General features: G+C 41.6%; 1 protein-coding gene across 1 annotated transcript; it reads left to right on the top strand.

Annotated features, from left to right (window-relative positions):
* The first annotated feature begins 5,277 nt into the window (after nt 1–5,277).
* LOC146690490 (C-type lectin domain family 4 member E-like) lies at nt 5,278–8,177 on the top strand. The gene is made up of 6 exons (XM_085435086.1): nt 5,278–5,347; nt 5,451–5,537; nt 5,709–5,915; nt 6,247–6,389; nt 6,839–6,942; nt 7,427–8,177. Exons 1-6 carry the CDS (start codon nt 5,278–5,280, stop codon nt 7,557–7,559), a joined length of 744 nt encoding a protein of 247 aa, XP_085291212.1. The 3' UTR covers nt 7,560–8,177.
* Nucleotides 8,178–23,337: the final 15,160 nt, after the last annotated feature.

Here is a 23,337-nt window from a genome sequence, read left to right on the forward strand (position 1 = left end):
AGCTGGAACTAATCAAACATAACACAACTGGGGGAAAGCAAAACTGAACACACTAAAAACAGGACTAGGGACTATCAAAATAAAACAGGAAACCTGAGAAGCACACAAAGACGTGGACAGACTGAATACAGGGAACAGAGATATATCTGTTAGTTATTCCAATCACTCAGTCCAAACTTAGCAGCACGAGTTTCAAGTTTATTTTGCTTTTGCTGGTTCTAATTTAAGTATCCTGAAGTAGGTAGCACACCTAACTGAACACTCATACAAATGTTTTCACTTATTACTAAATCAACCAGCACATCCACAAAACTATTAGACCTCTCTATAGCTATGTCCCAATTCACGGGCTGCATCCTTCGAAAGACCCGGCCTTTGCAGTCTACGTGGGCCGGGTTCTCCGAAGACCAGGAAGGTTGGAAATGGGACACTCTAGCTTTCAGATTTGCGTCACCGCTGTCTTGTTGCTATCTTAAATATAACAGGACATTGGAGTAAATTCTCTACCATGTCACACTTCTGCTTAATCAGTTTTCTGTTTGACGTTTATTCAGCTGTGCGAAAACTATCATTTTAATCTCAGCCAAACTGATTTACTCAGGAACAAATAAAACACTGAAAAAAGCCAAACAATAACATTTTTAAGTTATCTAAGTGACTTATATATCATGTTTAACCTCAGAGCGAAAGACCGTGTGGGGTCTGAAAACGACGTGCCGGGAGTCCGGTGTTGTCGCCGGCTCTAGTGAGCCTTGACCACCCAGTCAGCTATTGAGCTGGTGAGTAACGGATATCTCAAAAAACTTCAGAGCACTTTTCCAGAAAGAGTAATATTAAAACTAAGTAGCTGCTGCCATTGTCGGAAACTGGAATTGGCTGGGCCACGCTATGATTTCTGGGATAGGTTGGGCCACAAAGGATACACCCGACCCATCCCAGAAATCTGGGGAAAAGGAGGACACATTTGTCGGATGCATTTGGAGCAGCCTTCGTTGCCTGTCTGTGATCCAATCGGCCTTTAAATACGGCCTCCGAAGGATGCAGCCCCTGAATTGGGACATAGCATATGTATATATGCTGTATAATCCTAACTTAATCTACTACATTTTAACATACTGCTGTTACCCCTATTCAACCAAGATACTGTAACTGTAGCAGTCATGTCATGAACACAAATGGGTTTTCACAATTATCAAGATAATCTGGTGTCTTACAGATCTGTCTGTCTAATGGATAGTGGGGAAGAAGTGAGTGAGGATGAAGAAGGTGAAGAAAAATAAACATTCCCCTGAGAGTGATGGGAAAGATGACAGGATTTCTCATATTGCAGCTATTTGCATTTTTTTGGCCTTTGTGCTTTTGAACTATTACAGTATAGACGAGGAAAACATTCACTTCTTATAAAACACATCTCTGGTGATGTCTTGTTGCCCTGCTTCTTTTTTTTTTTTAAATTATGCAGTGCAGTAAACATATCTCAATGTAATTGTTAGAAACTAAGATTTCATTTTTTACTTTTTTTTTATGACAGGTGAATCATAACTTGTCAGCTCCACTCTTAAGGTTTTTATCCAGCTTTTTTACTTCACATTTGTAGCTTCGGCTTAAGAATTTCACTCCCAACCACTGAATAGACAAAGGTTGTGTCCACATGATGGCTGAGCCTTTGGTTTGGTTTCAATGCTCAAATTATTTTTCCACAACTGTAGGGTAATAAAAACTAAACAAAAACAACAAAAACAAAATAATGACTTAAACACAGCAAATACTAAAACAAAGATGAGGTTAAATGCTCATTGAGATGACACAGTATAGCTTGTAAGGCAACCACGCAACATGTCAAAAATAGTGTTCTACCAATAAAAGTGAATACATAAAACCACAATTTGGCCTACATGCAAGGCATGCAAAGCACAAAAAACCCACAGAAGCCGCTTTTTGTTGGGCTTAACTGGCTTCTTCAATTGGGAGTATGCATTTCTAACAATGCATACTAAAAATTCAATCACAATTAAAGCTGCAAGCAGTGTTGAGAGGGCCCTCGGAGCCCAGTGTGTCGAGCCATGCTGAACACCTATTTCCACTTGGTGGCAATGGAGAATGCCATCTGAGCAAATGTCACACAGATGCGCGTTGTGTGTTGAATGGCCAGTTAAGATTTCATCTAGATCAATGTTGATTATAATCTAGTGTGCATTTCCTCTTCCCACTACTCAGCGCTCTAACTATTGGCAGGTATGACTATACTATTGGCATATCAATCTGTTCGGGGCTCGGCTCTAATCGTGCCTGTGAAGTTTGGGAGAAATTGGATAAAGTGTCCTAGAGTTACAGCAGTTTTGTGCTAGTTGGCGAATGACTAAAACTCTACGTGTCGCTGTGACTATGCTGTTACACAAAACCCCAAAAGCTTTGCAATTTAACTACACCAAGGCCTTTAGTTTCCACTGACCGAAGATCATGTTGATCTGATTAAAACCTTAGGAGGACTTTGTTAAAGTACGAGGCCAGAAAAGGATGAAAAATGTCCCTAAAATTACATATTAAATTCAAAGTGGCCAACTTCCTGGGTTTAGCATATGGCTCTATCAGACTTTTTGCACATCTTAATATCTTACATCAGGCTGCCAAATTTCAGACTCATAGATTAAACATAGTGCAGGGGCTGCTCTTTTGAAATTTTTAGGAGGTACTGTGGATCATTCCGTCCACGCTACTGAGCCATTTTGCCCTGTCCATGTCTGAAACCATTAAAATGAGTAATTTTTCTCCAGACCTGATGCGTGTGCAAAATTTCATGAGTTTTTGAGCATATCTAAGCCTAAACATTTCAGTTCAAAGGCACACAAGATCGACAACAGAAACAAATTAAAACAGAAAACAGCAAAGCAGCAGCGCCTTGCATCATTCTCTATGGGAATGTCCTGCAGTGTTCTTATTCTGGGGCAAGGTAATAAAGATGCTGTTGACCCACTACTACATCTTATACTTGACAACTCCAGGTTTTCAATGACAACGAAAGTGAGCAAAATATGGTTGGCAGGCATAACTGCGGCAAAAAAACTAGTGGTTCAGAGGTGGCTCCCACCACATGAACTCTTGGTGAAACACTGGCTGAACACTTTGTTAGATATCCTGTACCTAGAACTATCCTCAGCTAGAGATAATTATGCAAACCCCTCAACAGTCCAAAACTGGGAACTGAATTAGACTAAAAGACTACTCAGAAGTGTGAGTTTATACGTGTATTTTCTTTCTTTTTGTTTTAAATTACTGATCTATTGTTCCTCTTTCCTTATCTGTTACACCAAACTGTGTTGTCATTGGTATGTTGTGGTCATGCTGTAAAGGTTATATGAGTTGGGGTAATGTTCCCGGGGAAACTCAGTATGATGTACACTCAACAAAAATATAAATGCAACACCTTTGTTACTGCTCCCATTCCCCATGGGATGGACGTAGAGACCTAAAATTCATTCCAGATACACAATATAACCATCCCTCCCAAACAGTGGTCACAAATCAGCCCAAATGTGTGGTAGTGGGCACATCTGCTATATTCATATAATCCATCCCACCTCACAGGTGTGCCACATCAGGATGCTGATCTGACATCATGAGTAGTGCACAGGTGTACCTCAGACTGCCCACAACAAAAGGCCACCCTGGAATGTGCAGTTTTGTCTCACAGCAAAATGCCACAGATGCCACAAGCAATGAGGGAGCGTGCAACTGGCATGCTGACAGCAGGAATGTCAACCAGATCTGTCGCCCGTGCATTGAATGTTCATTTCTCAACCATAAGCCGTCTCCACAGGCGTTTCAGAGAATATGGCAGCACATCCAACCGGCCTCACAACCGCAGACCTCGTGTAACCACACCAGCCCAGGACCTCCACATCCAGCAGGTTCACCTCCAAGATCGTCTGAGACCAGCCACCCAGACAGCTGCTGGAACAATTGGTTTGCACAACCAAACAATTTCTGCAAAAACTGTCAGAAACCGTCTCAGGGACGCTCAACTGCATGCCCGTCGTCCTCATCGGGGTCTTGACCTGACTCCAGCTCGTCGCCGTAACAGACTTGTGTGGGCAAATGCTCACATTCGATGGCGTCTGGCACGTTGGAGAGGTGTGCGCTTCACAGATGAATCATGGTTCACACTGTTCAGGGCAGATGGCAGCTGAGAATGTCCCAGTTCTTGCATGGCCAGCATACTCACCGGACATGTCACCCATTGAGCATGTTCGGGATGTGCTTGACCGACGTATACGACAGCGTGTACCAGTTCCCACGAATATCCAACAACCTCGCACAGCCATTGAAGTGGAGTGGACCAACATTCCACAGGCCACAATTGACAATCTGATAGACTCCATGCGACGATGTGTTGCACTGCATGAGGCAAATGGTGGTCACACCAGATACTGACCGGTTCTGGGTCCCCAGACCCCCAATAGCGCAAAAAACTGCACATTCCAGGGTGGCCTTTTGTTGTGGGCAGTCTGAGGTACACCTGTGCACTACTCATGATGTCAGATCAGCATCCTGATGTGGCACACCTGTGAGGTGGGATGGATTATCTCAATATAGCAGATGTGCCCACTACCACACATTTGGACTGATTTGTGACCACTGTTTGGGAGGGATGGTTATATTGTGTATCTGGAATGAATTTTAGGTCTCTACGTCCATCCCATGGGGAATGGGAGCAGTAACAAAGGTGTTGCGTTTATATTTTTGTTGAGTGTATGTTTGTGATGTGCTGTATAAGATAGTTTTCCTTTGATCGAAAAACAGATAAAAACAGAGACATTGCATTACAATAAAAAGTGATCATAATCAGTCTTTTATGAGTGCAGACCTGGGTTGGCTGAAAAATAAAATATACTGCATCAAACTATCATGAGCTCTAGTGTCTTTTTTCACATTTTTGATATTTTTTCTGTTGAATGTTGGTGGAAGAGTTAGGAGCCTTACTCTGCCCCATTAATAAATACATTTTCACAGCACTATGCAGTATTTAAAGGTTTAAGATTTAAATGTCTTAGTCAGAAATCTACACTATTCATTACTGTGTCTTTTCATATGGATATATACACAGCTCAAGAACAGGTCTAGTTTCAGTGGTAGCATAGCTGCATAAACCACATATTGACTAGGGGACTTCCTCTGAACTTAAAACTTTAGAATCAACCGAAACCAGTGAGATTCTCACACTTCACATGTCCTGTGCCACAGAGCTGAGCTCAGAAATAATCCACATCCTTTCATGCAATGGAGGAAATTTATGTCAATGAACGCTATGTCAAACCTGCCAACAAGCCATCTATAAAAAAACCCACAGGTAAGAAAGAAATTACAAATATTTAAAGTTTACATTGTTCAATCTGTTATTACTATTATCACCCCCCTTCACCACAACCACTTTTTTTTTTTTAACTTTTCAGCTCCAAGAAGCTACAAGAGAAGCTTTTATTTAGTTGTTATTCTCTCGTTGGGGCTGCTGGCTGGACTTCTCACTCTTGCTTTCTACTGTGAGTTGTGTTGTGTTGCTTTGTTGTTGTTGTTTTCTTCTGTTATATATATAACATGTTTCATTCCATAATGGCAAAATTCCAAATTATTTTTGATTAGCTCGATTATAAATCAGCAACAGTGTTCTTTTGGCTCTCAAAAACATCTTTACTTATTTATCTGTATTTCAGACAAAAACTCCTCACAAGATTCAGCTGAATATCTCTCAATGAATAACAAACTTTCCTCAATAACCGAGGAGAGAGACCTTCTAAATGCAAATGTCTCTGCAGTTCATAACCAACTTTCTTCTATGACTGAGGAGAGAGACCTGCTGAAGGCCAACCTCGCTGAAATGACCAAAGAGCTGGAGAGACTGCAGAGTTTGTTCAACCAGAGTGAGTCCTTGTCTGAGCTGTTGTGTGTCTTTGTAAAAAATTTACACTGAAATTCAGTGATTCCGTTTTCCAGTGATAGATGGAAATATTTTCTCATTATATCTGAACTGACAGAAATTTAAGAAAGCAAACTTTAATCTTCATGGATATGTTTCACATAATCATTGTCATCATTGTTGCATCTCCTCTGCATTGCAGTGTCAGGATCACAAGGCCTTTTATATATAGATGTTATAAAATATAGATTCCTGTTAATTAACAGAGACCAAATAAAGTATTGCTGAATGTTCCATGTTGATCTTTAATATTTCTTATTTGATGTTTCTTCCAGAGAAAACCTGCCCTACAGGATGGAGAAAGTTCAGTTGTAGCTGTTATCTCCTCTCTGAAAACTCTGGTTCCTGGCATTCAGCTAGAAAACACTGCACAGACCAAGGAGCAGATTTGGTGGTGATAGACAGCCCTGAAGAACAGGTACAAAGTTCATTGTTTTTTAATGAATGTTGACTTTCAAACCCCACGTTGTTATGAACATGACTTTCCCCAATTTGAATAAAAATGTTTCCATAAAAATTTCATCATTTGACTAGTTTAACAAGGAACTATCAAAATAAAACAGCAAACATGAGACTCAGACTGAGACATGGACTTGACACTTGAAGAACAGACATGAAAGCATAACATGGCTAGATGTGACACAAGGAACACAGGGAAGGCACAGACACAGAAACCAAGAGACTAGAAACTATAAATTACAATGAAGTCAACGACTATTAATAATTCAAAAACACAAAACATGGAAATTCCCCCATTACACTGAAATAGCATTGGGTATAAAGCTGATGAGAATCTGTAGCCAAAGAGACAGAAATAAAAAGAGTCTAGTGATTCATAACACAAATGTTTGTGTGCTTGTTGGACAGAACTTCATCGCTTCATTCACCCAGAAAGAGACTTGGATTGGTTTAAGTGACATAGAACAAGAGGGCACGTGGAAATGGGTAGACGGAACGCCTCTGACTCTGCAGTAAGTCTTTGAGTTCAACCAATATATTAAATATATTTGTAATAAACAAATATTTTTATAAATAATATTTATTTACTAAGTAAATATATATTTTTTATATAAATAAAGAAGTAATGTTTTTTAATTTATGTACTTCCTTGGTGAAGTTATTTCATCAAGAAAATAACTTCATTGACAAACCTAGACACCAGGAACTGAAGATCTTAGAGACTGTTTTGGCCTTATGCGGACATGACTTGTTATTAACTAAACATTTTTTGATGAATAATGGAAGAAAAAAAAAAACAGACCCAGGAGAAAACAGTCAATCCTATCATCCGTCCATCCATTTTCTTAACAACTTAACAATTTATTATTAGAGACAGAGGGTTGTGCATGTATCCATAATTCACAATGGGTTAAACATCCTATCAGTAGTCATTTTTCCCATATTGTTTTATATCTAATTCAAAGATATTAATGTTGTTTTTTATTGACTCACCAGATACTGGGCATCTCTTCAGCCTGACAACCTGTTGTTTAGAGAGGACTGTGCTCATATCAGATATCAAGGAACTTCCTGGAATGATGAAAGATGTGAAAATTCTCTCCAATGGGTCTGTGAAAAACTACTGTAACAGCTGAATTTGTTTGAAAATTAGATTTGTACATATTTTTCAAATTAGGCTATGATAGTTATTTCATTAGCATTTTTATATATCCTTTTCTGAATAAGTATTAAGATTTAGTGAAAAACAACCCTTGAAATATAACTATGCCTATAGTAACGAGTAACTGACCCATTTTATTTGGATAACACTTCTATAAACATACAGTCGCAGCACAAAGTTTTACTTTAGAGAATCAAATACAGCTCCTTATTAGGAAGAAGATAAAGACTGTAGTACCTGTCATAAAAAAAACAAAACAGAAAACGACTGTGGCCTGCTTCAGTGTGCTCAATGTGGTTTCAGTCAATAATTACCGTCACTGGGGAAATGGTGTCACCATGTTTTGAATAATTCTGTGATATTTTTATTGATAATGTTGGTTTGTTGCACGAGTTCTGTTTAGATTCTTTCAGTGGTTGTAACAGTGTTTTGGCATCTCAAAGATTAGACCTAAGAGCTTTATCTAGGGAGGACTGTTAAAATTGTTACATTTCAGTCTGCAACATTTGGGCATATCGAGTAATTTGCCATACAATATTAGAGTGTTTTTAGTTTGAAACATAGCTAAAATGTGCAGACATGAAACAGCACACAGTGGATTGTACTGGTTGAAATTTGCACTGCATTTGCATTTCATATTGCAAATGTGCTCACTTGCTATTGTTACTGCTGAAAGCATTTAAACTAATGTTATCTTCACTTTATTGTTATTATTCTAGTAGAAAAACTGAGATTATTTTCTCTTGCTGTGTGTGTGTTTGTGTGTGTGTGTGTATGTGTGTGTGTGTGTGGGGCATTTTACTGTACTTATGTGTTTTTCTTATTTTTTTTAATCTACTGTACAGATTACAGAAAAAAATGCTTTTACATACATAACGCATTTATTTTGCATTCTACTTGCTAAAAATCTGAAGCAGAAAATGATGAAGTCTTGCCATTGTTATTTCAGCTTTTTTAATCATTAAAAACATACATTTTCATGATGCATTATTATTGAAATGTAGTTTCCTCAGCATGTGTTTGACAGATATAACATTGTGATTCATCTTCAGAAAAGTGGACAGAAAAAGAGTTTGACTTCTGTGTCTTTTCACATGATTATGCAAACCCATAGAACAATGATATACCCGGCCTGTGATATGTACAAGAGCAGGAACGTTAACACCGCCAAGCAGCTTTCATGAAAACCAGTGGGAATGCAGCCACCAGGGGGCGAAATGGTAATGGACGTTCATTCACTTCCTGCACATACAGTCCAGATCAAAAGTGGCTGCAGAATCACAGAGGCTGGCTGTGTGAGCTGGTCACACTTTATACATGTAGAGAAAACATGTTGTCAGTGTTTCTGTTCAGGGACAGTCACCCAGCAGCAGCAGAGCCACTGAGAACATGTTGCTACTAAAAATCTACTTCTCTTCTTCTGCTGCAGCCAACTGCAATATATCAAGTCTTCATATTAGTCTGGGAGGAAGTTTAGTTTGATTACAGATGGACACTGACAGAATGCACAGAAATATGGATTAAAGTGCCAGTCATTGGGTAAAGTTTGATTTGTTTTTAATGAAAAAAAAAAAGTAAAAACAAAATCCAGAGTGTTTTCTTTTATTCAATAAAAACCTTTACCCCAAGTTACTAAAGTCATTAGTTTTGCATTGACTCATTCTTTTCAGGAAAAAAAAGTTTCACAAAGCTGTTTTTTTCATAGTTAAATTCTCTTGAATTCATCAGTGGTATTAGGGCTCCTCCTCTGCTGCATGTTATAATTGTTTAGGCACCGAGGGGTTCCAATTCAGCTGTACCGATGGCTTATTAGGCCCTGTGACAGACTGGCGACCTGTCCAGGGTGTACCTAAGATAGCTGACATAGGCTCCAGTGCCCGCCACGACCCTGAGAAGGATAAGAGGAAATGAACGGATAGATGGATGGATGATGGCTGATTACTGTGAGTCTCTGGTTCAGTAATACACAGTAGTGTCTTCAGGGTGCACAATTTATCCAGCTACAGTCACTGCTGTCGTTTCAGGAGATGATAAATCAGCACTGGACTGACTGAGAGTAAGAGGTGCTACTACTATTGAAGTAAATCCACTGCAATCCTATTGTAGCATCGTGGCTCAGCCAAGCAGCATACATGTGAATACTAAACCCTAAATATATACAGACCAGTCCGTGGGATTCTCCAGACCTTTTAATCACTATTTCAGACAGAATCAGTGTTTGAGTATTAGTACCTACAAATAAAGAAATAAATGGCTTCTGTATTTCAAGCATATCATTCGTTATGGGGTCATAATGTTTGCAAAATGACTGCATTGTCCTTACCACTCCAGTAAACTAAGAATAAGGAAAACAACCATTAAGTCAGAATGATTCTTCATGGAGGCCATTGGTCTCCGCTATAGTCTTTTATGTATTTTTCATTCCTTGAACATGTACATATACACCAATAAAAAATGTAAAGTTAAAAAAAAGAGGAACGTCTAAGCATCACTAAATCATTTCCTGTTAAGCAGCTTTATTGTATTTTTTAACTGTGTTGCTGAGTCACAGTTAATTCCTGTACCAATGGTGTTAAAAAAAAAACAGCTGAAAAGAGTGTTAATGTCTTTTGATGTGCTGACATTTTGTACAACAAATCTCACTCTTGTGTGTTAAACTTATACCTGGTTGGATTCTGATCAGTGTTAAGCCATTAAACATAATTACCTTGCAGCAAAATCACATATGAATTATGATTCTGTGTTTAACCCTTAGTACACTTATCAGCATTTCTCTTATTGAGGATGTGTTGGCGACTGCCTGAGAGCACTAGCTGCCACTACTCTCACCCCAGATAAAGGCAATCCCATCCTGTCCATCCTCCATCCTTTTCCTGTCTAATCCAAGTGTTTTGATAATATTTTTCACTAAACCCTGAGTATTTACAGGTCAGTCTGTGGGATTCTCCAGGCCTATAGACCTTACACTATATTTTGTATTTTTGTAAGTTTGTTCATTGCAGACAAAAACTCTTTTCTTAACTCATTCTGTCTTTTACTAGAATTTAAAACCTTCTGCTCTCAAAATCAGCTTGTGAATATTAACATGGAGACAACAACATGCATGACAATAAATATCCATAGAAAAATAAATCTGGTTCTGCAGTTATTTAGTGACATGTGAAGGGGATTTATGACATTATTAATTCAATTCAATTCAATTTTACTTACAGTATATAGCGCCAAATTACAAAAGTCGCCTCAAGGCACTTTATATTGTACACTAGATCGTACAATAATAGATACAGAGAAAAACCCAACTATCATATGACCCCCTATAAGCAAGCACTTTGGCGACAGTGGGAAGGAAAAACTCCCTTTTAACAGGAAGAAACCTCCTGCAGAACCAGGCTCAGGGAGGGGCGGCCATCTGCTGCGACCGGTTGGGGTGAGAGAAGGAAGACAGGATAAAGACATGCTGTGGAAGAGAGACAGAGATTAACAACAGGTATGATTCAATGCACAGAGTTCTATTAACACATGGTGAGTGAGAAAAGTGACTGGAAAGGAAAAACTCAATGGTTACCTTGGGTGTTTGTATTCTTTTGTTCATGTTCCTATGTTCTGTGTCCCCCAGTCTGTGTTAAGTTGGTGTGTTATGTCATTGCGTGTATGTGTTTCCTGTTTTATTGTGAAGGTCTGCGTCTTATGTGAGTGTTTTCAGTTTGCCTCCCTAGTCTCGTCATGATAATCACTCCCAGCTGTGTTCCCCACCTGCGTGTAATCTCCCTGTGTTCTCTGGGTGTATTTAAGTTGTGTCTTCTGTCATGGTAGTTGCTGGTTCGTCTGCGTTATTTTCCTCGCCGCCATTCTGTGTTTATTCCTCCAGCTTCCTGGTCATTCTCCCTGCAAGGTACCCTCGTTAGTGTTCTGGTTTCGTGTTTAGTTTACTTTTCCCAGTTTAGAGTTATTACCGTTCTGTTTCTCGCCACCCCTTTTGTTGTTCTTATCCGGTTGTAAATAAAGCTCATCCTCCACTTAAGCAGTCTGCATTTTGGATCCTATTTCATATTCCACACGGCTTGCCCCGGCAAACCGCGACAGATAGTGTCTGTCTCCCGAATCCAAACTGGAAGCTGGTTCCACAGAAGAGGGGCCTGAAAACTGAAGGCTCTGCCTCCCATTCTACTTTTAAATACTCTAGGAACAACAAATAAGCCTGCAGTGCAAATATCACCCTATTAGAGTGAAGTGCTCTAATAGGGTGATATGGTACTACAACTTCATTAAGATAAGATGGGGCCTGATTATTTAAGACCTTGTATGCGAGGAGAAAGATTTTGAATTTTTCTGGATTTAACAGGAAGCCAATGAAGGGAAGCCAAAACAGGAGAAATATGCTCTCTCTTTCTAGTCCCTGTTATTACTGTTGTTGCAGCATTTTGGATTAACTGAAGGTGTTAAGAGATATACTCTAAAACACTTCTTCAGTAGAGACTCAGAGAAGAGAAACACACAGAACTTCTTGCTAGCAAGGGCAGCCTCCAGAACTGAGACTCTGAGAAACTGCCCCGGTCTTTATTTATACTTCAGTGTGTGTGTGTGTGTGTGTGTGTGTGTGTGACCCCATAAACTACTTCCCTAAACCAGTTCATCTTTTCAAAAAGCACTTAGACTAGAACAGATATAGCTACGTTAATCCTACCGTAAAAAAATAAGACAAGGTACGACCTCTCCCATACTCCTAGGATGTGGGGGTGAACGCCAGAACACCCTGGAATGTTACAGACCTCCTAGGATGAGACATTCTTTCAATATTCCACCAACTATATACTTCTAAACACAAATGATTACATGCAGTATTCTACCATATGCAAACTTATATCATTAAAAGACTATACTGACTATTTAGTACAATTTTCCATTGACAGAAGGCTTTTCAGGGAGTTGTTTGGACATCCTGATAATAATGAATTACAGTAGTCCAGCCTCGAAGTAATAAATGCATGAACTAGTTTTTCAGCGTCACTCTGAGACAGGATATTTCTAATTTTAGAGATGCTGTGCAAATGGAAGAAAGCAGTCTTACATATTTGTTTAATATGTGCATTGAAGGGCATGTCTTAGTCAAAAATGACTCCAAGGTTCCTCACAGTCAATGTTCCCTCTAAGCTGCGCGTATGCGCAATTGCGCACTGCTGGCACGGTCTCTGCGCACAGAAAAAAAAATCTAACCTGAATTGAAATTAAAATTAATACGTTGTTATGTATATGTGTATATATGTTTTGCAGTGTTAGTCAGTAAGTGACTGGCTGCTCCAGTATGGGATTAGAACAATGCCACCTTATCCCACAGTCCAGCCAATGATGCGTTTCACATTCGTATATACGCAACTAATCAACATCGTTGACAGGCTATGACAGCGTCCTTATGTGCAGACACCGGTGTTTTAGCTAGCAAAGCAACGTGGCTGATGTTAAGTGAAGCCACGTTAATGACAACGTGTACAACCATTGTCTTTGTTTTTTAAGTTAGTTTTCAGCGTTTCTAAATCGGCAAAATCATCACCATTGGGTACATTAGGTATGACAGTGACACTCTTGTTTCTACTGGTTTACAATGTACTCACAATTCGAAGTTTTTAACTCCGGATCCGAGCTGGCCGAGTGAGATCTCGAGGGAGAACAAAGGGAAGCGGCGGCGGCCTAGAGGGAAGCGAGCCGGCGTCAGGAACAGGCTGAGAGCTCGTGCACACCGCACACCTCTGCCTAGCATCCTGCTCGCCAACGTCCAGTCACTGGAGAACAAGCTTGACGACCTCAGGGCCAGGATAAAGTTCCAGAGAGACATTCGGGACTGCAATCTCCTCTGCTTCACCGAGACATGGCTGAACCCAGCGGTGCCGGACCACGCCATCCAGCCGGCCGAGTTCTTCTCGGTTCACCGCATGGACAGGACACGGGACTCGGGGAAGTCAAGGGGAGGCGGCGTGTGTTTAATGGTGAACAACAACTGGTGCAACAGTGCGAACGTTGTTCCTCTCACACGCTCCTGCACACCAAATCTGGAACTACTGTCCATCATGTGTCGTCCTTTTTATCTACCTCGGGAATTTACATCGGTCATTGTAAGTGCCGTTTATATTCCACCACAAGCGGACACGGTCACCGCCTTATGCGAGCTGCATGAGGCACTCACACAGCACCAGACACAACACCGGGACGCTGCGCTTATTGTGACGGGGGACTTTAATAGCGCCAACCTCAAACGCGCAGCGCCGAACTTTTATCAACACATCACCTGCCCCACCAGGGGTGAAAGGACACTGGACCACTGCTACACTACGGTCAAGGACGGCTACAAGGCACAATCCCGCCCCCCGTTTGGCAAATCTGATCACGCCGCCATCTTCCTCATGCCAAAATACAAACAAAGGCTGAAACAGGAAGTTCCGGTTCAGAGGAAGGTCGCGCGCTGGACGGATCAATCGGTGGCCGCGTTACAGGACGCACTCGATGACGCAGACTGGGGCATGTTCAGAAACAGCTCCGACGATGACGTCAACGTGTTTACGGAAGCGGTTGTGGGATTCATCGGGAAACTAGCGGATGATACCGTGGAGACAAAGACTATCACAACGTTTCCCAACCAGAAGCCGTGGGTGGATAAAACCATCCGCGACGCTCTGAGATCCCGCACCGCTGCCTACAACACGGGACTCATGACGGGGGACATGGACCCGTACAAAGCCGCGTCATATAACGTGCGGAGGGCGGTGAAAGAGGCGAAGCAGCGCTACGGGAGGAAACTAGAGTCACAACTCCAACAGAGTGACTCTAGGAGCCTGTGGCGGGGACTAAGGACAATAACGGACTATAAAGCACCAAGTATGACGAACGCGGCCGTGACTCTGGCAGACGAGCTGAACACTTTCTATGCTCGCTTCGAGGCTGCAGCTAAGGTCTCCAACAATGCTAGTGTTAGCGGCGCTAACGGCTGCAGACAGGAAGATACTGCCAGCACCGGAAACGTGCTCGTCATCTCCGAGCATGAAGTAAGGAGAGCCTTCAAGAGAGTGAACACCAGGAAAGCAGCAGGACCAGACGGCATCCCAGGTCGTATCCTAAGAGACTGCGCATACCAGCTAGCTCCTGTGTTCACTGAGATATTCAACATCTCTTTATCTCAGTCGGTGATCCCCACATGCTTCAAAGAGTCCATCATTGTTCCTGTCCCGAAGAAACCCCACCCTGCTTCTCTCAATGACTATCGCCCTGTAGCCCTCACCTCAGTAGTGATGAAGTGCTTTGAACGCCTGGTCAGAGACTTCATCATTTCTTCACTACCAGACACACTGGACCCACTACAGTTCGCTTACCGTCCAAATCGTTCCACAGACGATGCCATCTCTCATCTCCTCCACACATCACTCACTCACTTGGACACTAGAAGGGGGAATTATGTTAAAATGCTCTTCATAGACTACAGCTCTGCATTTAACACCATAATTCCCTCCACACTCACCACCAAGCTGGAGCATCTGGGACTCAGCTCATCTATGTGTCAGTGGATCTCCAACTTCCTAACTGGCAGACCACAGGCAGTAAGGATGGGCGGACATGTCTCAGCCTCCACCACTCTCAGCACTGGAGCCCCCCAGGGGTGTGTTCTGAGCCCCCTGCTGTACTCTTTGTACACATATGACTGTGTGGCCACTACCAGCTCCACCACCATCATCAAGTTTGCTGACGACACCGTCGTGGTGGGCCTGATCTCTGATAACAACGAGACGGCCTACCTGAAGGAGATTAGGAATCTGGAGAACTGGTGCCAGAGGAACAACCTCCTTCTAAACGTCAGTAAGACAAAGGAGCTGATAGTGGACTTCAGCACTAAGCAGGAGAGGAACTACCAGACCCCCGTCATCAACGAGTGCCCAGTGGAGAGAGTGGACAGCTTCAAATACCTCGGAGTTCACATCACGCAGGACCTGTCATGGTCCTGTCACATCAACACCGTGGTGAAAAAGGCCCGACAGCGTCTCTACCACCTCAGACGCTTGAGAGACTTCCAACTGCCCTCCAAGGTGCTCAGGAACTTTTACTCGTGCACCATAGAGAGCATCCTGGCAGGAAACATCTTAACCTGGTTCGGGAACAGCACCATGCAGGACAGACGAGCTCTACAGAGGGTTGTGCGGTCAGCTGAGCGCACCATCCGCTCCGAGCTCCCTGACCTGCACTCAATCTACAGCAGGCGGTGCCGGACCAAGGCCAGGAAGATCGTGAAGGACCTCAGCCATCCCAACAACAGACTGTTCTCTCTGTTGAGGTCAGGAAAGCGATTCCGCTCCCTGAAGACCAACACAGAGAGACTGAGGAGGAGCTTCTTCCCGCAGGCGATACGGTCTCTCAATCACACCACCACACAGTACTGACCCACACATACAGTTCTTACACACACACTGGACTTTCTGGACTTTGGTTTTGCACAACACTGGTCACTATATTCTTCATTTCCGGTTAATACTTGTACAGCTGCTGTTATTGTGTATATATTTATTTATATTTAGATTTCTTCATACATTCTTATATAGTTCTATATTGTGTATTGTGTATTTTGTTGTACAGTTATTTTATTTTCAACTATAATTTATATATTTATCTTTATCTTATTCTTCCCAGTTAAATTTACCCTTCATTCTAATTTGTGTTGTACAGTTATTTCATTTTTAACCTTAATTTATATTCTATTCCTTCCTAGTTAAATTTACCCTTTTTAATTTTTCATATTTATTTCCTATCTTATTCATAGCCTTTTCCTTTTTTGTTTTCTTTAGGTCACGAGCAGTTGTCCAAGCATTTCACTACATATCGTACTGTGTATGACTGTGTACGTGACAAATAAAATTTGAATTTGAATTTGAATTTGAGATGTGAGCAGGACAGACGGAACAATTGATGGAAAAAGTGTGGACTTTATACCAGTTTTTAAATTGTGTTGATAGGCCACGTAAAACCAGAGTTATGATAAAAATATCTGCAATGTTTGGTTTCCTTGCTGAATACTATCGTTGTTTATATTTACTGCGGGAAGAAACGGTAAAAACGGCGTTTTATAAGGAAAACGCTCGAAAGCACTCTCCGCCTGTGAGCAAAAACAAAACCAAAAAAAAACCCCACCCTTTCCCATTGGTGGAAAAATATACCATGCCAACCAATCAAAAAATGATATGGCAACATGGCATTTAGTTTTTTAGGAAGGGGGGAAGGTTTAGGAGTGACGGTGGTGTTTTGAGATGTGAGAGATTTGCGACGTTTAGCGCAAATCTTGTGTAGTTAGTGTGTAGTGTAGTCAATAGTTTTCTTGTGTGCGTCAGAACAACGAGGCGGCTACTGAACGTTACAGGTGTTACAGGAGTGATACATCTCCTGTTGTCAGGCCTGCAGGTATCAGGCTGTTGTTCTCCTTTATCTCATAGTGGACAGAAATTATTTTTGGGGGTGGCATAAAAAATTTACAATATATATAATATACTGTATTTTGCAGACAGAGAGTTACAGGACTCTCTCCCAGACCACAGACTCATACTTATAATACAAGTCAGAAAAAAAAGAAAGTTGTGTTTTCAAAATTGGAGTTCAAGTTATTTTTACTTCCAATAGTGTTGACATACTACACAGGTCATGAACAAGATTTTTTTTTTCATCTTCATTGTAAGTGGGCTAAAGCAGTTAATTAAAAGTAGTCTAACATAAATGCTGCAATTTGATTATTTTAATAAACCTTGTAACCTGGATGGATTCGATGCTGGCGTGACCACAGTGCACACGTCTAATGTTGCTCACAGTGGTCCAAGGGATCGCTCAGGGAGTTTATGTGTTCACTCAGACACATGAAAAATTAGAGGGAACATTGCTCACAGTGTTACTGGAGTCCAAGGTAATGCCATCCAGAGTACGTATCTGGTTAGGTACCATATTTCTAAGATTTTCAGGGCCGAGTAAAATAACCTCATTTTATCTGAATTACGAAGCAGAAAGTTAGCGGCCATCCAGGTCTTTATGTCTTTAAGACATTCCTGCAGTTTAACTAATTGGTGTGTGTTATCTGGCTTCATGGAGCTGGGTGTCATCTGCATAGCACTGAAAATGTATACTATGTCTACTAATGATACTGCCTAAGGGAAGCATGTATAATGCAAACAGAATTGAGGTCTGAACTCTGTGGAACTCCTTAATTAACCTCAGTGTGTGAAGAGGACTCTCCATTTACATGCACAAATTGCAGTCTGCTAGATAGATATGATACAAACCACTGCAGTGCAGTACCTGTAATATCTACAGCATGTTCTAATCGCTCTAATAGGATATTATGATTAACAGTATCGAACGCTGCACTGAGGTCTAGCAGGACAAGCACAGAGATGAGTCCACTGTCAGAGGCCATAAGAAGATCATTTGTAACCTTCACTAAAGCTGTTTCTGTGCTGTGATGAGCTCTGAAACCTGACTAAAACTCTTCAAATAAGCCATTCCTCTGCAGATGATCTGTTAGCTGTTTGACAACTGCTCTTTCAAGGATTTTTGATATGAAAGGAAGGTTGGAGATTGGCCTATAATTAACAAAGACCCCTGGGTCAAGTGATGGCTTTTTAGGCCACAGCTTGAAGGCCTGTGGTACATAGCCAGTTATTAGAGATAGGTTGATCATATTTAAGATTGAAGCATTAATTAATGGTAGAACTTTTTTGAGCTGTCTTGTAGGAATGGGGTCTAAAAGACACGTTGATGGTTTGGACTAAGTAATTACTGAAGTTAACTCAGAAAGATCAATTGGAGAAAAAGACTTTAAATGGATATCAGTGGTACTAAAAGTAGCTGTAGATAATATTACATCTGTGGGATGATTATTGGTAATTTTTTCCTTAATGGTTAAAATTTTATTTGTGAAGAAGTTCATGAATTCATTACTAGTTAACATTTAAGGAATGGTTGGCTCAACAGAGCTCTGACTTGTTGTGAGCCTGGATACACTGCTGAAGAGAAACCTAGGATTGTTCTTATTTTGTTCAATCAATGATGAATAGTAAGATGTTCTCAATTTTCAGAGTGCTTTCTTACAAAGCAGCAAACTATTTCTCCAGGATAAATGATGTTCCTCTAAATTTGTGTTACACTATTTCCTCTCCAGCTTACGAGTTATCTGCTTTAAGGTGCACGTTTGAGAATTATACCAGGGAGTTAAGTACTCCTGATTTGATTTAATGTTAATGTAGCAGTCAAAGGAGCTTGCAAAGAAAAGCGTCTGGACTTCTTTAAGTTGCTTGAAGACGTTTCACCTCTCATCCGAGAAGCTTCTTCAGTTCTAAGGTCAAATGGTGTGGAGTCCCAGATTTAAACCTAGTGGGAGTGACCCCCCACAGAGGGACAAAAGGACCCCCTGATGATCCTCTAATCGCCTGAGCCAAGGTGTGAAACTGGGTGTGGGTCCCAATCAGCCAGAGTTTCGGGTGAGCTCATTGTGAAACCTGGCCCCACCTTATCATGCGAATTCCTGAGGTCAGATGGCCCAGGATGTGAGTGGGCGTTAAGGCGTCTGGGAAGGGATCTCAAAACTGGATTATAGATATAAGCCTGAAGGAAAAAAGAAGGAACACACGCATGTAAAGGAAGCACTCAAAATGTGCAGCTATCCTAAATGGGCGTTCTTAAAGTCAGCAAAGAGGCACAGAAAAGAAGATCAGACACCAGCGAGGGAGGATAAGAAGGACAGACGCAACAACATTGTCATCCCTTATGTAGCCGGTGTATCAGAAAAACTCAGGAGAGTTTTCTCCAAGCATGACATCCAGCATTTCAGACCCAGCAACACGCTCAGACAAAAACTGGTTCACCCGAAAGACAAAACGCCAAAACACAAACTTAACAATGTGGTGTATGCTGTACAGTGCAGCGAGGAATGCCCAGACCTCTACATCGGAGAGACCAAACAGCCACTTCACAAGCGCATGGCACAACACAGAAGAGCCACCTCCACAGGACAAGACTCAGCAGTCCATCTGCATCTTAAGGATAAAGGACACTCTTTCGAGGATGCCAATGTTCACATTTTGGACAGAGAGGACAGATGGTTTGAAAGAGGAGTGAAAGAAGCCATCTATGTCCACTGTGAGTGACCATCTTTGAACAGAGGCGGTGGTTTATGACTCCAACTCTCTGCCATCTATAATCCAGTTTTGAGTTCCCTCCCCAGACGCCTTAACGCCCACTCACATCCTGGGCCATCTGTATTCCATTACAGTTACCATTTAAAAAGGTGGTAATTAGAATACAGTTACTTTGTTGAAATAAATGGATTACACGGCGGTATTTTCCTGTTTCATATTGTCGCTGGTCAGGACTGTTTGGGTTTTGTTTGTTCTGTTGTTCCAGACGGCAGCGTTACGGTTGCCATGGTTACAGGATGACTCGCTCTCTCTGCTACTGTGTGTTTCCTGGGTGAGAGAGCATGTCACTACCCGATCCGTACCGGAAACCCAACCGGAAACCCATGTTTTGAAGGAAGGAAGGTTCAGGGCTGAAGCAATCAGCATCATGGGCTCATCCGGTTAGAATAAGAAAAAGCAGCCATCTAATTCAGAATTATTCTCAGGGTTCTCCTTTTATTCTCAAATAAATAAGGCAAAGAAGGAAGGAAACAAAGACACACATGGACTGCTACAGCTCAGCTGCCGCCCCGTGTGGAAGTGAAGAAAGAGTGAGCCAAAAGTGAATGCAGTCCTTATATAATGTGTGACAGGTGATTGCAATCGAGGACAAGCACCACACCCAATCAAAGGTGAGAGAACTAAACAAGGTGCATCTGGTGAAGTGAGTGGGTGTGCTGGGATGTGCCAAAGGGTGGGTCTCTACAACAGCCGCCCCCATATTTTCTAGAGAGAAATATGTTGATATGGTCAGGATCGATCTTCGTCAGGAAGCGGAGGCAGGGGGATCAGACAGGAGACAGGGCGGATATAGATTTTATCCTGTACTAAGACCTCCACAGTTCTGATGCGGTCATCTGGGCTTTTCAGCAGGCGTGTCACTCTTCCTACAGGCCAAAGGGCACGTGGAAGGTGTGAATCCATAATCATGACAACAGAGTTCAATGTGAGATCTGGGTTCTCCTTCTGCCATTTGGGTCTTCTTTGGAGGGATGGTAGATAGTCTTTTATGAAGTGCCGCCAGAAGTGATTCGCGGCATGCGCGAAAGGTGTCTACTTCCGGTCAAAGCGTTTTACGATAGTTACGGGTCAGAGTATCTGTTAAGATGTTAAGAATAATAAGTATCTCTTAAAATATTTCCGATAATGAAACATTTAATATAATGTAGACAAAAACAAAAAAATAAAAAGATAGTGACGGATCAGTACTCCCCGATCCTTACTGCGCATGTGCAGGGGTTTTCTGCCACCTGCTGACCGAGCGAATGAACCCTATTGTAAACTGAATTAGCGTCATTACAAACATGTGTTAAATTTGATTTAGTGATAGTCGAGTGTCTTTATGCTTGTCTGTGTGGAGAGGATTGATTGGAATAGTGATGATGATGTCCGCTATCACTGTCAATTGTCAGTAAACACTTCATCTGGCTGATGAATCTTCACGTGACATATTACAAAGTCTGTAATATTAACTCTGTAATTAGGCGCCATTCTTCTTATTTTACGGCGCTGTTGTTCAATCGGGGAACACTCTCTGTTGAGGAGAAAAGCATGAATTTGTTTGTATACAGATTATCCATAGTTTAAATGTCCCGGTAGTCGAAAAAGGAGGCAGAGCTGTTGAGAAATGCTAGGAGCTAACTGGGCGCTAACCGTATCATTCAAATATATTGAATGTCGCAATGCTGGCAAAGAGAGGAAGTGATGTAAGATTTGTGCATGCGGGGTACCGATCGAGTTTCCGGTACAGATCGGGTAGCGACAGAGCGCCTTTTTGTTGTTGTTGTTGTGCTAAGCTAATAAGCAGAATGCTACAGTCATAGGTCGTGTCCAAATTCATGGGCTGCATCCTCCTGAGGACGCATTTGTAGACTGATTACGTCACAGCGACGCGCCGAAGGCTGTCCAGATTCGTAGACTCCTCTGAATGCAGCCGACAAATGCGTCCTCCTTTTCCCCGAATTTGAAGGATGGGTCGGGTGTGTCCTTCGTGGCCTACCATATCCCAGAATTCATAGCGTGGCCCAGCCAAACTCCAGTTTCCAACAATGGCGGCCGCTACTAAGTTTTAAAATTACTCATACTAATCTTTCTGGGTCACAAAATAAACTTTTAACATATTTTCAGGCGATAAAGTAGCTGTGTAAACATCAAATATCTGCTCGGTTTATCAAGATATCGCATATTTTCAAAAGTGCTTCGACGTTTTCGGAGACGTCTGCTACCCACCAGCTCGATAGCTAGTTGGGAGCTCGAGGGTCAGTGAAGCCGCCGAGAACGGCACAACTCCCGGCACATCATTTTCAGATCACCGCGGAGTTTCACTACTCGGGTTAAACATAAGTCACTTAGACAACCTAAAAATGCTATTGTTGGGCTTTTTTCAGTGTTTTCTTTGTTCGTGAGTAAATCGATTTGGCTGAGATTAAAGGAGAGTGGAAAAGTACGAGTTGTCATCGAGCAGAAACGGGAGCTGGAAGCATGTAAGTATAATAATAACCACTGCAGCCAAGAAGAGTGCCTGACGAGCCCAGTTGTAAGTAAGCTATTAAGACTAGACTGTACACCATGTTCGTGTTTTCCTCCGAAACAATAAGTTCCGTTGCAGCAGCCTTTCAACGCCTCTCTCTGTCTCTCGCAAGCAAAGTTGACCCAGACAACAAAGTAAAGCTAGTTTTTGGCTACGAGCCCGACACAAACCCGACGTATTAGCCAGAGGTCCCTTTACTACGGTTCGGAGCCGCGGACCTTCAGTAATAGTAATAAATCACACAGCAATAGTACATTCATGTAGTTGTAAAAAGCAAGATAATATATTAAGTAATCCAAAGTATTCAGAATACGTTACTCTCATTGAGTAACGTATTCTGAATACGTTACAAAATACATTTTGGGGCATGTATTCTGTAATCTGTAGTGGAATATGTCAGGTTTATATTATTGGATTGTCATTTATGCTTAGAAGTATTTACTCATATATGCTTAGAGTTTTATAATCAATTGCATGTTGATAGAGGTCTGATCCTTAGCAGTCTGTAAAGACTCTGTGTGCCTTCCAGAGTGTTCTGGCATACACACTCACATCCTGGGGTCACAAGAAGAGGTCGTACCTTCTTTTATTGTTTTATGGTATAGCAAACACAAGTATATCTGTTTTAGTCTAAGTGCCTTTTGTTTAGATGAACTGCTGGACTACCAGACCAGCAGGTTTAGGGAAGTCGTTTATGGGGTCACATCTTGACCACACACACACACACGGTACTCTTTGTTCACATGTGTACCTATGTTAATGAACCTATGCATATTCATTAAAGTGTCCTTAAATATCTTAAATGCTTTCATAAAATATTATGTTTCTCCATGAATCTAAGAAGATCAGAACAAAATAAACACTGCTCACAGATATGGAGGATGAACATAGACTTACAGGAAACAGCAAGATGTTAGTGATAAAAGATGGTTTCCTGGCAAAAGCCAGTCATAATTTGATAACAAGGACACCCACAGTACAGGCACATTATGCAACAGCAGCTCTGTACTGGATGAGTTACAACATA

The sequence above is a fragment of the Copadichromis virginalis genome, linkage group LG16, assembly GCF_057382275.1.
Source record: "Copadichromis virginalis isolate Kocher_CV1m ecotype Utaka linkage group LG16, C_Virginalis_male_GT1.1, whole genome shotgun sequence".
Lineage (NCBI taxonomy): Eukaryota > Metazoa > Chordata > Actinopteri > Cichliformes > Cichlidae > Copadichromis > Copadichromis virginalis.

Excerpts from the sequence above, each read along its gene's own strand:
- LOC146690490 (XM_085435086.1), top strand. The coding sequence starts at position 5,278 with ATGGAGGAAATTTATGTCAATGAACGCTATGTCAAACCTGCCAACAAG. Across the intron at positions 5,538-5,708 it reads TCTCACTCTTGCTTTCTACT|ACAAAAACTCCTCACAAGAT; the intron begins GTGAGTTGTGTT and ends TCTGTATTTCAG. Across the intron at positions 6,943-7,426 it reads GGAACGCCTCTGACTCTGCA|ATACTGGGCATCTCTTCAGC; the intron begins GTAAGTCTTTGA and ends TTGACTCACCAG.